This window comes from Bos taurus, chromosome 25, assembly GCF_002263795.3.
Source record: "Bos taurus isolate L1 Dominette 01449 registration number 42190680 breed Hereford chromosome 25, ARS-UCD2.0, whole genome shotgun sequence".
In the NCBI taxonomy this organism is placed as follows: Eukaryota; Metazoa; Chordata; class Mammalia; order Artiodactyla; family Bovidae; genus Bos; species Bos taurus.
The window spans coordinates 34,792,807-34,806,880 of NC_037352.1; the positions used below are offsets into that span (position 1 = coordinate 34,792,807).

A 14,074-nucleotide genomic window follows, 5' to 3' on the forward strand; every position below is an offset into this window, starting at 1 on the left:
GCCTGGGCGTGGACCAGGGGCCGCGGGTGGAGGAGAGGCCTACACCTGGGAGATAGAGGGTGGCCCGCTGGTCTGTGGGCACCAGCTCAAAGGAGATGGTGGACAGGGTTGGGGAGGGGTGGAAAACTGCAGGAGGCTGGCATCTGGCAATTCAGTAATAATCAGTAATAACTGAGATTAATCAGTTGAGATTATTACTGAGAAGCGTGGACTCAGGGGACCAGGACCACTGCCTCCCTCGTGTCTGTCTAGGCCTTGACTTAGCCACACCCAAATCCCTTGGTTGTTTAATCGCTAATCGTGTCCGACTCTTTGTGACCTTATGGACTGTAGCCCATCAGGCTCTTTGGTTCATGGGATTCTCCAGGCAAGAATACTGGAGCGGGTTGCCATTTCTTTCTCCAGGGTATGTTCCTGACCCAGGGATTGAACCCTCATCTCCTGCACTGCAGGCAGATTTTTTACCACTAAGCCGCCAGGAAACCCCAAATCCCTTGAGGGGTTTAACAAACACACGGGGTCTAGGCCCTGCCCTGGTGGCTGTGGTTCAGGGGCCTGGGGTAGGGCCCAGGGACTTCCCAGTGACACGGATGGGGTCCAGGGTCAGGACCCTGGCTCGGACAAACCGTGGAAGGACATAAACTGACTTCCCTCAGCTTGACAACAGGCCCCTGTGAGCACCAGCATGGGGTCCCGGGAGTCTGTCTTGGGGGACTTGCCCAGGCTCCAGGCTTCATATATAAGGGCCTGTGTCCCTCTGGGTGCTGGGACTTAGGGGTGGGGGGTGTGTTTTCAATGGGGAGAATGAATGCAGAAGCAGAATTGGCTGAGGGAGCACCTGTTAAAGTTTGTCCCTTGGAACTGTCTGCCTGCCTGCCAACCTGCTTGTGTGGACTCTCGCAGGTCACATAAATCCTCCCACAGAGACCAGAACACCAAGACTGGACAGAAGAAGCCAGATAATGATCTCTGCTACCCTGCAGCCATCTTCAGGTGAAATATGAAAAAGATACAAGAGTGTTACTCAATATGCGGGAAACCTGACGTGTGGTGATGGTGGGCCGGGACCCCAGCCTGCAAGGCAAATGCTTGGAGTCTAGGCTGACCTCTCTGGGGAGGGCCAAGGGACCGGGAGGCTCAGTTTCCCTTCCTCCTCACCAACCTGCTATTCCTGCCAATGCCAAGTGGCCAACGTAGGCGGACTCCACCCAGTACGTTCACCTGATGGACAGGCGTTTAGGTTCAAGACAGCCTGGTGTGGGGCATCAGAGCCCCGAACTAATATTTTCCTGTAAATACTTGCCAAAGAGCCTGCATATCTCCTGTCTCCTTGAGTGTGCACGAAGCCAGGGTGGAAGGATGGAAGAAGGGGTGGACTTTGGAGCAAGACAACCTTGGGCTCACATTCCAACTTGGTCATTTTCTAGCTGTGTGACCTTGGGCAGATGACTTAACTCTTCTGAGCCTGTTTCCTCACGTACCAAATGAAGGCAACTAACTCCTCTAACGACCGCGGCGTCATGAGGTAGAAATAAGATAACCGTTAGGAGCCCCGCACGGCCCCTCATGCGGGCGAAGCAGCGCCTTCTGGATTTGGCGATTCCACTAAGACCCCAGTGGCCCGGGATCTTTGGCTTTTGCTGGATCTATAGCCTCGACTGTTTCTCTGCTGGGTTCTGCCAGCCAAGCCTAACAGACTTGTGCCGCTGGCCCGGTTTCCTATGTTTGCTCATTCGCTCCCCGACTGGCTGGGGCTGGAGCTGCCGAGCTACGTGGGAACGCACCCCCGAGGGGAGCCCTGGCAGGGTTGCTAGTGGGAGACTGAAGCAGTGCCATGTAAACACTGCACTTAGCCGATGATGAAGTGTTTAAGCACCCCGAGGATCCACAACTTACTCTACCTGCACAAACACTCATTTCCTTCCGAAATGTTTTGGTTGCTACAGTCCAGGACGGTGCCAGAAACCCTCTCAATCACAACTTGTAGCTCAGGAGCCCCATGTGGACACAGGATGCATGGCCTTCTCTCAAGGACCCCAAGCGACCACAGAAGCCATGAGAAGCCGTGTAGACGCCATCCTCGACAGCTCCTCCCGCCATGGCCGTGGGGCTGGGTCCCATCCAGGTGAACTTGGACGAGAGGACGTTTTGGACAAAATTAATACCAGAGTCCATTAAGTACAAAGGCTGTGATGGTGCCTTAAATGGAAAACTTTTCTCTGTATCCTGAAACGCTTAAGTCATGTTTTAGTTAAATGTGAACTTAAAGAAAGAACACAAAAATCTCGTCTTACAAGGGGTCCTCACACTAAAGCTTTGCTTTGGATCTGTTCCTGGGGAATAATTTTAAAGCTCTGGTCTGGGGCGGAGGTGGCCCCCGCTCGAGCCCTGGCTTGGACACTGGGGCCGAACATTCTGGGACAAGGGGTTTACGTCTAGGGAGCTTCCATTTCCTCATCTATATAAAGAAATGACAATGCCCTTCATGGGCTGGGTGGCAGAGATGCTGTCAGAGTGATGTGTCACCTTTTTACAGCAGGACGTCTCCCACTGGATCGTCCTCTCTCTGGGGAGGGCCTCGCTCGTCCCTCCTGGCTCTCCCAGTATCCACTGCGGGTCCCGGCTCACAGCAAGGGCTCTCCAACTGTCTGTTAAGTAAAAGGACAGGGGCTTCCCTGGTGGTCCAGGGGCTAAGACTTTGCCTCCCAGTGCAGAGGGCGTGGGTTCAATCCTTGGTTGGCGACCTAAGATCCCACATGCCTTGTGGCCAAAAAACCAGAACATAAAAACAACAGAAGCAAAAAAAAAAAAAAAACAAAAAAAAACAACAACAGAAGCAATGTTGTAAGAAAGTCAATGAAAACTTTAAAACTAGTCTAAGTCAGAAAAAAAAACACTTAAGAAAAACTAAATAAATAAAAGGACTCCGACAAGTGTGATTCACCCATCACAGGCCGTCAAAGCTGAGAGGTCCTCAGGATCACTTCCTCCTTACTCCGCATGCCAGGAAACTCAGGCCTGGTAAGTGTTACCACCTGAGTTTACATCACTGGACGTGAAATAGTGATGGAGCTGGCTTGGAAACCGGGGCTCCTGGACCAGAGCACTGATGCTGACCACAGAAGACTCGCCACTAAGGTTGTCTGTCAGATGACGGATTATGTGGCAGGACTGGCCTTACTCAGAGTAATTTCCAGAATCCGTGTGAAAACCCATTTTATGGATGGTACCAATGAGACTCAGGGAGGTTAAGCCATTTGCCCCAAGTCACACAGCAGATAAATGGCAGAGCTGGGGTTGGAACCCAGGGGTTTGGCTCCAGGGTCCGTGGTCGCCCCACAGCACTGAAGAGTCTGGAATCTGACAGTTCAAAGTTGCCCTGATTGAGCTGGGAAAGTTCCAGCCAAAAGCAGATTCCATTAATCTTAGGAAAATCAAGAGGCAGAGAACTGAGAGGCGTGTGCCTGGCTCCTTGGGATCGCTCGCACATTGGGCGAGGTCCGGACTATCACACAAACTCAGAGTGGGTTGCTGTGTGATCACCTCCCCTGTTCCCCACCCCGACCCCCATGCTGCTGCTGCTGCTGCTGCTAAGTCACTTCAGTCGTGTCCGACTCTGTGCGACCCCATAAACGGCAGCCCACCAGGCTCCCCTGTCCCTGGGATTCTCCAGGCAAGAACACTGGAGTGGGTTGCCATTTCCTTCTCCAATGCATGAACGTGAAAAGTAAAAGTGGAGTCGCTCAGTCGTGTCCGACTCTTAGCGACCCCATGGACTGCAGCCCACTAGGCTCCTCCATCCATGGGATTTTCCAGGCAAGAGTACTGGAGTGGGGTGCCATTGCTTTCTCCGCCCACCCCCATGATGAAGCGTTTTTCACTCTGGAAACACATGTCCAGAAGAAGACCAAATGTCCAAGCTTCCTGTGCAGTGTTGCAGTGTTAAGCCTTCAGCTTGGGAGCACCCCCCCACCCCACAACCCGCAACCAGCATAACCAGGAAGATGCTCTCTGCGGGCTCCCCACCGGGCGGCGTCACCCTGACCACGAGCACTGACACACCACCAGGAAAGCTCCTTCTCTGACTCAGTTTCCACCCCCAGGCTGTCACAAGCATACTCCACCGAGACAGCGGGACCATTTCAAATATTATCCCCGCCAAAGGGATGCTCTAAAGCCAAAGGAGAAAGTGGCTGTAACACAGAGGTGAGTCCCCGCGGGGCTGGGCTACCCACCACGTCCGGCGCCTTCTGGATCTGGGAGGCCAGCTGGAGAGAGTGGTTGGCCGACGAGAGCTGCTCCCTCAAGGTCTCTGCCTCTCTTTGAGCCACCTCTGCCCTCTGAAGGAAATGAAAAGGGTGGAAAGAGAAAGTACATTCGGTTTAACAACTGACAATTATTACAAGAACATTCATCAATTCATGCCTGACTGACTATAATTGATTTTCCTAAACACTCAACCTAATAAATGCTAGGAAAAAAAAAAAAACACAGAGAATGTGATGGATTTTTATTTTAAACAGTACAAGGAAGAAATAATTGAGCGATTATGACAGTAATTTAACGCTAGGAGCAAGGAATCCCCTGCTGATACTAGTGCTCCGGCCCACTGAATTTCCCAGACTGAATAAATACAAGTGGAAATGGAGTCTTTTGATTCAATTTCTTTCTATTCTCATAGACCAAGAAGATTTTATTGCAGGATTACTCCTGGGAGTAATTCTCACGGGTAAACAGTGAATTAAAGACACTCTGGCCATTCTCCTCCTGAAAACACGCACAATGTTGTGGTTGTTTTCCTCTAGCAAGTATTTCCATAAACGGACGGGGTGTAAATGCCACTTCTTTTGTGAGGACCAGGCTTATTTCAACGTATTTAACCCTTCACCCAACTAAGCTTTCTAACACGGAGGCTGGTCATTTCCAGCCAGCCAGGCCAACGAGGCATTGCTTGGGGGGTGAGGATGAACAGAGGCGCCTGCAGGGAGGAGGCTGCAGGAGAAACAAGTGGACGCTTCTGTCATTTGCTGTAATTCTTGGACAAGGACACCAGTGCCCTGGATAGCTAACCACGATGTCCCACTGGCTGGCGAGAACAGTCACTCCCATGCTTGTCACCTAAGAGGGCACCGTGGTGCAGTGGGCAGGAGCTGGGCCTTTGGGATCAAGGGATGAGGACAGGTTACATAGTTTAGCTCACCAAGCCTCCACCTTCCCATCTGTAAAATGGGAACACTCTTTCCCTCCCAGGGACTTTTCAAGGATTAACGCCTGGAAGTACACTTGTCCAGAGTGCTTTGTTGATGGGCTTATCCCGATTTGACAGTTATGACTGAGACAAGACGCAAAGACAGGTGGGAAGCAGTCGCTAATTGATGCCGGGCACATGGTCTGAGGTGTGATCGCTGCTTCTTTCTACCAGTCGTACTTTCTGCTCATAGACAAGATGAACGAGAAGAGCCTGGCTGAGTAAGGCTATTTCGTGTGTTTTATTTCGTGGTGTGACAGTGTGTACCTACTAATTGCTAAGAAATAATTTTTGAAAAGAGAAGTACAAAGTTATCCTGCCCAGTACTCGCCGACCTGTCTAGATGTATGAGGATGGGGTTTGGCAGCCTCGAGTGGTCCTGCGAGGGCAGTGTGGCCCAGTCTGCTCGGCATCCAGACAAATTAGGGTATTTCTAACAGCGGCTACTCCCACCCAGGGTGGTGCTGGAGGCTGCCTGCCATGCTGCTCCAGGAGCTCTTGGAATTGCACTCCATCTAATTCCCACGGCGCCTGGCCAGGCCTGTCTGTGCTTGAGCAGCCGCCTCCCACCCTCTGCTGCAAAATGTCTTGAGGCGCCTGTGTCAGGAAAGGCAGCAATGTGACCGGTGTGGCCAAGATGCTGGTGGTGGGGGTGGGGGAGCGGGGCTCGTGGGTGACGATAACTGCAGGAAAGTCTCCCCTCTGGTGAAAAAGATTCCCCCTGAGCTTGTTTCCAGATGGGCCATGGCATGTGTTTTCTAACACTCAAGTCAAGTTCCTGAGAAGGTTTTGGAGGAGGAAATGGCACCCACTCCGGTCTTCTTGCCTGGAGAATTCCATGGACAGAGGAGCCTGGCGGGCTACAGTCCATGGGGTTGCAAAGAGTCGGACACGACTGAACCCGCGCTCACACTGAAAAGTTTACTCTTGTCTGTCTCATCAGTTACACTTTTGGGCATAAAATCTCCATGGCTCTGCGGCTAATCCTGCACAAAGCAGAACAACTGGAAATCAAAACAGGCCCCAGAGCCGGTGGAGGAGAGAGTGGAGGCCAGGAGCTGCTGCGGTGAGTGAGCCTCTGTAGCTGTAGATGTAGCCCCACCGTTAGCAGCTGAAGTAGAAGGAAGGGGTGCTGTGCTGGGTTGGCTCCTTGACATCACTTGTTTCCGGGGTTGCCCGTTCACCCCACGACCACAGTTCAACCAGATGAAGCTTCCTTTTTCGAACCGGAACCAACAATGAGAGGGGGTGGGCTTTGGGGCTGGTTTCTGATGTGCACGTGAGACACGGGGCCGTGGGTGCGGGAGACACATAGCTCCTTGTCCCCACTGACAGTGGCCTTCTCGTCCTCCCTGAAGAGGCAGGGCTGGGGCCAAGGCTGGGCTCCCGAGCTGGCGGCACTGTGAATGTGATTCAATAGCCCCCCACGGTGAGGACAGAGCCTGGCCAAGCCTGGGCTGCCCTCCTGAGAGATCTGCTGGCTGTTTCTTACTCTCTGCCCTTTTCTGAGAAGTGAGGGCAAATGCTGGAAGCACAGGGAAAGTAAACGGGGGTGGGCAGGGGGCGGGGATCATGTGAATGAAGGAGGGTTTTGCTGTGCATTGTGGTAGTAACCCTGTCCATAGAGATAGACAGGGCTGCCCCGCAGGATGACTGGGGACCAGGGGGATAACGCAAGCCGGGTGCCTAACGGCACCCACCACGGGGTGAGAGGTGTCCAGTGAGGAAGGCTGAGTACTATTATTTTGGCCTCCTGGCATGGGCTGCCTCAGGTGGCATTTATTCTTTCCTTACCTTTAAAATGAGGACAGTTTTTTAAAATTTAAAATCTTAAAAAGTTTCAGGGGAAAATTACTAGAGACCAAAGCTCGTCTTCAGGTGAAACTCTAGCTCCCTTCCGCCGTCTGTGACCAGGAAGCCAGAACACTTTATTTGTTGTGGGCACTTTGTTTCAAGAATTCTGTTAGTCGAGCCAGCACAGGGCAGTGAGGATTCCGCACATATGACACTGGCTCGGGCAGCTGCAACCTGAGGCGGGGGCGGGCGACACCGGTCTTGGCCCAGTGTGGAACATGAGCCCCGGGCCCAGGGCAGGGTGGCTGTGCTCCCGAGTTCTCTCAAGGGGTATATTTCCTTCTCCCTCAGAAACAAGGCTGGAACATGAGGGAATCCTCCCCACCTCCCCTGTTGGCCAGGCTTTCCCATTTACCCGCTTAAGGTGTGGCCTTGAGGTCACTGGTTTTATATGGTTGATGGTGGTGCTGGAGGTGGTGTGTCTCTGATCTAGCCTCCTGCTCAAACTGGCCCCAGGCTTAGGGACACCAGAGCTGAGCAAATCCCTCCAGTGATGTGGCAGCCACGGGAATGGCTGGGAACGTGGCCTGAGGGAAGGCTGTCCCCCCTGCAGGACTTTCCGAAGGCTGCTGGAGTAAACTCCCACACATTGAGTTTATTATGTCCCACAGGTTGGTCACGTCACAGTTCTGAGGTCAGGCATCTGCTACTGGGCTCACTGGGGTAAGTTCAAGGTGCTGGCAGGGCTGGGTTCTTCCTGAACCTCCGGGGGAGGATCTGTGTTCTGGCTGTTTCCAGCTCGTAGAGGATGCCCGCATTCCTTGGCTTGTGGCCCCTTCCTCACTGTGGCCTTCAGCACCCGCAGTGGCCAATCGAATTCTCGCATCCCCTTACTCTGACCCCTCTGCCTCCCTCTCTGCCTCTGAAAACGCTGGGGACTACGGAGGGCCCACCTGTATAATCCCAGGGACTCTCACACCTCAAGGTCAGCAGATTAACAGGCTTGACTCTGCTCTGCAAGTAAATGAACATACTTGCAGGTTGTGGAGGTTGGGATTTGGACATCTTCGGGGGATGTTCTCCTGGCCACCATATTCCTCGAGTACAAATAACACATTTGGACCATTTCTGGGAGAAGGCAAGGTCTCCTCAAGGATGACCCCTCGACCTGCTTCCCTCCAGGGCCTGGACTCTTGAGGAAGAGAAAGGGGAGCAAGACTACAAAGACCAGCGATCGACTTTCCAAGGGAACAGATGCCATCGCTCTGGAAAGCACACAGCTAATTTCAGGTCACCCTTCCACAGCAGCACCACCCAGTGCTGTGGGGCACAGCTAGGGCCAGAGGCGGCCCTGCTTCAGTGACACTGTTGGAGGAAGGTCAGAAAAGTCCACAGAGAGATTAATTGCCATGTGTCCCAAGCTGGCCCCGTTCAGTGGCTACAGTCCCGTTCAGGCTCCCTGCCTGTGTTTCTGGGGGATTCGATGGATATTGATTTGAATTTCTCCTCTCAAGGGTCAGCCAGGCTGAAAGCTGGACCTCCTCCAACACCACTCCACTCCCATAAACTTAGACTGTCACAGTCCACTGACTGCTGAGTCATGATTTCAGAAAAGCCAGAAGAGCAAATTTCCCTACCTCCTCCTGCCCCCAAAGCTCTGAACTTTCTGTTGTTGTTTTTAGTCTGTAAGTCATGTCTGACTCTTTGTGACCCCTTGGACTGTAGCCTGCCAGGCTCCTCTGTCCATGGAACTTCCCAGGCAAGCATACTGGGGTGGGTTGCCGTTTCCTTCTCCAGGGGATCTTCCCAACCCAGGGATCAAACCCGCATCTCCTGCACTGCAGGTGGATTCTTTATTGCTGAGCCACCTGGGAAGCCCCTCTGAACCTTAATAATCACCAGTAAAGATGGTATTAATACAAACATCTCAAAGTTGAACAAATAGGTGTAAATAAACCCAGCTCCTAATCGCCTGGTGCTGATTCTCTTCCACTTTTCTTCACTAGAAACAGAAGTACTTTAGCTATAAAATAGAGCTTCAGGTCTCAGTAGAATGTTTTGACTATAAACCCAGTGCAAAAATAATGTTATATGCCAATGAACTAGTAAATTGCTCCTCCTGGGGCTCTCCCCTGATAGGAAAGCCATGGAACCAGATGTCTGGCTGTGCCCGCCCTGGTGCAGCTCCCGGTGCCCCTCCTCCCGCCCGCTTCCGCCTCTGCCTTGTCACTGGGGGGCCGAGCCGCCCGCACATCCCTGCCCTGATCCATCTCAGCAGCTGCTCACTGCTCTCCTGGCTTCCGGTCCTTTCACTCCCCTCCGCTTCTAATGCGTACCACAGCAATCCCTCTAGAACTCAAATCCGGCGTCTCACTCCTGCCTGTGCCGCTCCACTGTTCTCAGGACACCCTAAACCCGGCTGGACCCCCTCCTCTGGGCCCACGTCCCCAGAGTGGCTTTTTGGAACAGCCTGGAACCCTTGAGTGCTTCCTTGCCTTCCTGGGTGCCCTCCTCCCTCTCTACCCGGGAAGTTTTTCTCCTCGTTGAGTCACCCTTGTCCACCCGCTGAGTCATCGAGTCCAAGCACTTTCTGTTTGCTCTGTGTCTGGATCCTCCACCTCACACACTCAGCGAGGTCTGGCCCATATCTGCTCACATAGCTCTGTCGACGGGGAGCTCACTCCTTTAGAAGGCAGCTCCAGGCGCCTCTGGTGACTCACTGCTGAGAACAAGCTTCTTTGCATGGGATGAGGGGAGCTCCCTCCCATTAGCCTCTGCCCTCAGCCATGACAAAGCCCAACCCCTTCCACGGCCAGTCCTGGAGAGCTGCAAGGCCAGAATCCACAACCACCACCCTAGGCCTTCCCCTTTCTAATCTCTTAACATCCCAAGTTCCCCATGTGTCAAGTCCCTCTGTTTTCTTTCTCTGCTCCCCAAAGAATAAAGATGTCCCCAAACCTCCTGGTTTCCCTCCTGTGTGGGTCCCTTCCCCATCCTGGCCATGGAGTGGACCCTGAAAGCACTCCCTGAATGCCTGCATTCCTCCCAGGTTTCTAGGACAAATGACAATTCCCTGAGCAAGGACTAATTGCTACAGATGGGTGCTGAATCATCACCTCCTTCATTCCAGAGACTATTTCTATTAATGCAGCCTGAGGTTGCATTAATCTCCTTTGGCAGCCACATCCGGCTATGAACTCGCCCTGAGTGGCTGGTTAGGCTCTCCTATACCTCCGCATACCCTCACCGTGCTGGTACTTCCCTAGGGTGGGACTTTGGAATTCTCCCTGTGAACCTGACTATGTTAGCAACTACAGAGCATGAATTAAGGCACTCACTTCCAGGCATGTGTGCATGCATGCTGCCCATGTCCATTTCTTTGTGACCCCATGGACTGTAATCTGCCAGGCTCCTCTGTCCATGACATTTCCCAGGCAAGAATACTGGATGGAATAGGTTGACATCCCCCCATCCAGGGGAATCTTCCTGACTTCAGGGATAGAACCCACGCCTCCTGCACTGGCAAGCAGATTCTTTTGCCACTGAGCCATGCAGGAAGCCCCCCACTTCCGGGCATTTTGCCTCTAATTCTACAAATAATCCTGCAAAGGAAGTGCAGGCAGACCTCCTTTTATCATGCTTCTCTTTACTGTGCTTTCCAAACATTGCTTTTTACAAATTGAAGGTTGGTGGCAACGCTGTGTTGGAGCAAGTCCACTGGCAGTGTTTTTCCAATAGCTTTCTTTTAAAATTAAGGTATGAAAAAAAATAAAAATAAAAAAATAAAATTAAGGTATGTATGTTCATTGTTTGTTCAGACATACTGCTATTGCACACTTAACAGACTTGCAGTGTAGCATAAACATAACGTTTACATGTACTGGGAAGCTGAAACATTTGAGCGACTTGCACTGTGATACCTGCTCTGCTGCGGCGGCCTTGAACCCGAAATCTCTCTGAGGACTGCCTGCACTTGCTATCGTTCCCTCCCTTCCTCCTCTCTCGAACATTAACAAGTTTCTTTTTTAAATTAAAAAAATTAAATTATGGTAAAATACAATCACATATAATACACCATCTTAATCATTTTTAAGTATGGATTTTATAGTAGTGTTAAGCATATTTGCACTGTCGGGCAACCATCTCTAAAACTTTTTATCTTGCAGAACTGAAAGCCTGACCCTATTAAATACTATAATTCCCCATTCCCCCAGCCCCTGATACCCACCCTTCTACTGTCTCTATGAATTTGATGACTGTAGGGACCTCATATCAGAGAAGGCAACGGCACCCCACTCCAGTACTCTGGAAAATCCCATGGACGGAGGAGCCTGGTAGGCTTCAGTCCATGGGATCGCTAAGAGTTGGACACGACTGAGCGACTTCACCTTCACTTTTCACTTTATGCATTGGAGAAGGAAATGGCAACCCACTCCAGTGTTCTTGCCTGGAGAATCCCAGGGACGGGGGAGCCTGGTGGGCTGCCGTCTGTGGGGTCGCAGAGTCGGACACGACTGAAGTGACTTCGCAGCGGCAGCAGCAGGGACCTCATAGAGGAGGAATCACATAGTATTTGTTTTCTTTTTTTGTGTGACTGGATTAATTTTCCTTGGCATAAGGTCTGCAAAGTTCATCTTTTTCTTTTCTTTTTTAAAGAAATATAATCAGTGAAGAGACTTATCCAAGGCCACACAGCCAGGAAGTACCGAGTGGGGACCTGAGCAAACTGCCGCCTTGGAAGCAGCACCTTCTGCAGGGTCCTGCCTGGCATCTCCAAGGACCCATAGCCACCCAGGGCCTTAGGCATTTTGAGAAAAGCGTCACCTCTGCCAAATATGCTTAGTACCTGCAGACTAATTGGAACCTGAGCGCTTGACATGCACAGAATCGGGTTATCTAACAAACCAGAGCTTAGCCCAGAGTGCCTTCAGAAGGGGTGGCTGGCCCAGGATTGGCCAGGGGGAGAGAGTGGATGGGTGGAAATTTGAGAAATGCGAATGACAGTCCTGTGACAGGGAAGCTTAACAAATATGGTCTCTGGAAAGTTGAGCAGTGTGCTACTTGAATAAGAACAAAGGGGCCAAAGTAAATTAGTTTATAGTAAATTAAGGTAAATAAATGCTTAGGCACCTTTGTGAACTGGAGCAGAAGTAGTGCTTTAGGGCAGGGAGCGGAATGGGTGTTTTTGGGAATTTGAAAGAAAGGCAAAATGAGCCCTTGGACTCCAGCCCTGTTTCTGAGTGTGGTGAAGAGTGTAGGTTCCAGGCCTGACTCTGCAACTGACCGGCTGCTGACCTCAGTTTGCTTATTTGTAAAATGGGAGTCATAACTACACTGATCTTGGTGGAAACCTGTGAGGTTTAAGGGGCTCGGTTCATGTGAAGTGCTCGGAACAGAGCCAGGCACAAGAAAAGTTACTCAAGAATGGTCAGCTCTTCTTGTGACCACAAAGTTGCCATACAAACATGCTACTGGGACTTCCCTGGCAGTCTAGTGCTTAAAACCCTGCACTTCTAATGCAGGGAACAGGGGTTCGATCCCTGGTCAGGGAACTAAGATCTCACATGATATGTAGTATGGCCAGTAAGTAAATACATTTAATTGAATTACTTTAAAGACGCTACCTGGGGTGATGCAGTCCAGGCGTCTCTACTGAGCACCCCACATGGATCAGGCCTAGGACCCTCAGAAAGAAGAAAGGAACCCGGACGACCTATGACCGTTCTCCTGCATAAACTGACTTTCACATTTCAGTCAGAGTTCAGAGTATTTTCATGAGCTAAAGATCAAACAGGGACGCTCTTTCCTGAATGTCTGCCAAGGGGTTAGGAATGCCAGCCAGGAGGCAGTCACGCTGTGGGACCCTCAAAAGGCAGAGAGCTGAGACTGCAGATTCGAGAAGGATTTTCATCCTCTTGGGGCTACCCTGAGCTTCCCTGTGTGTGGGGTGGCCCGGCTGTAGAACTAAATGGGGAGAGGCCACTACCACCCACATGTGGTCTTCTGGGGCTGAGAAACCTAACCCAGCTCTGGCTGCTTCTCTCCACTAAAAAATAGACTAGAATAAAATAAAATAAAAGGGGGAGACCCCTTCCTTTTCAAAGCAGTAGCACCATTTGCTGAAGCAAAATGTTTTCCTCTTCTGCAGAGTTCTTGAGGAGGGGCTGGGCTCGGCAGGGTGGCAGCTCCGTATTTACAGCCCCGGGATGTGTGCGTGCCAAGTCTTCAGTTGTGTCTGAGTCTTTGTGACGCCATGGACTGTAGCCCATCAGGCTCCTCTGCCCACTGGATTCTCCAGGCAAGAACATTGGAGTGGGTTGCCATGTCCTCCTCCAGGGGATCTTCCCGACCCAGGGACTGAACCTGTGTCTCTTATGTCTCCTGCACTGGCAGGCGGGTTCTTTACTATTACCACCACCTGGGAGCCCCGTTTAGAGGATACTGTGTGCCTATTCTGTGTGGGACACAGTGCTGGGGGTACTTTCCACAAAGCAATGTGACGACTAAGAATCAGATGAGAGGGCCCCTTGGCTGGAAGCCTTCTCCAGAGCAAGTGGCTCAACCCATTAGAAGGTGGAGGCACAGACTTTGCTGCAGGGTTAACATGTTGGTATAAACTCTGCTGCATAACAGCTGTCACGGGAGCAGTGTAGAGACTTAAGAGATGGATGAAGGAAAAGAAAAAGCATCACCACGGGGTGCCTGGGATGCAGGGACCGTATCAGAGACTTTCGCAAGGAAATCACACCTGGGACTGCTTATGTATACCTCGTGGCATCAGAAAAAGCATCAACCTGACTTAGAGAGAAGCCTCTTCCGTGAGGACCGAAAGGGCTATGCTCTTGTGATTTTATGTCTGAAGCCATCAAACATCCTACCTGGTTTGCTCTTTCAAGGTCCGTCATGATCATTTCAATTTCGTCGGCCCTGGGGAGGTGAGAGGGAGAGAGCAGGTTAGTCGATGGGCGAGGCAGGCTCAGGGGCCACCACTGTTCCCAACTTGGCAGCATGGCCCATGGGCACGCAGGCCAG

The 14,074-nt window shown here is 51.6% G+C and overlaps 1 protein-coding gene across 10 annotated transcripts in view; it reads right to left on the reverse strand.

Annotated features, from left to right (window-relative positions):
- The window catches only part of CUX1 (cut like homeobox 1), a 349,421-nt gene that overhangs the window by 89,626 nt on the left and 245,721 nt on the right, over positions 1–14,074 (reverse strand). For all 10 annotated transcript variants that reach the window (XM_024985277.2, XM_024985276.2, XM_024985274.1 and 7 more), the window contains exons 9-10: positions 13,921–13,969; positions 4,236–4,340 (exon numbers count right to left, since the gene is read on the reverse strand). In XM_024985277.2, the coding sequence (XP_024841045.1) occupies positions 4,236–4,340; positions 13,921–13,969 (154 nt within the window). The remainder of the gene's footprint in view (positions 1–4,235; positions 4,341–13,920; positions 13,970–14,074) is intronic.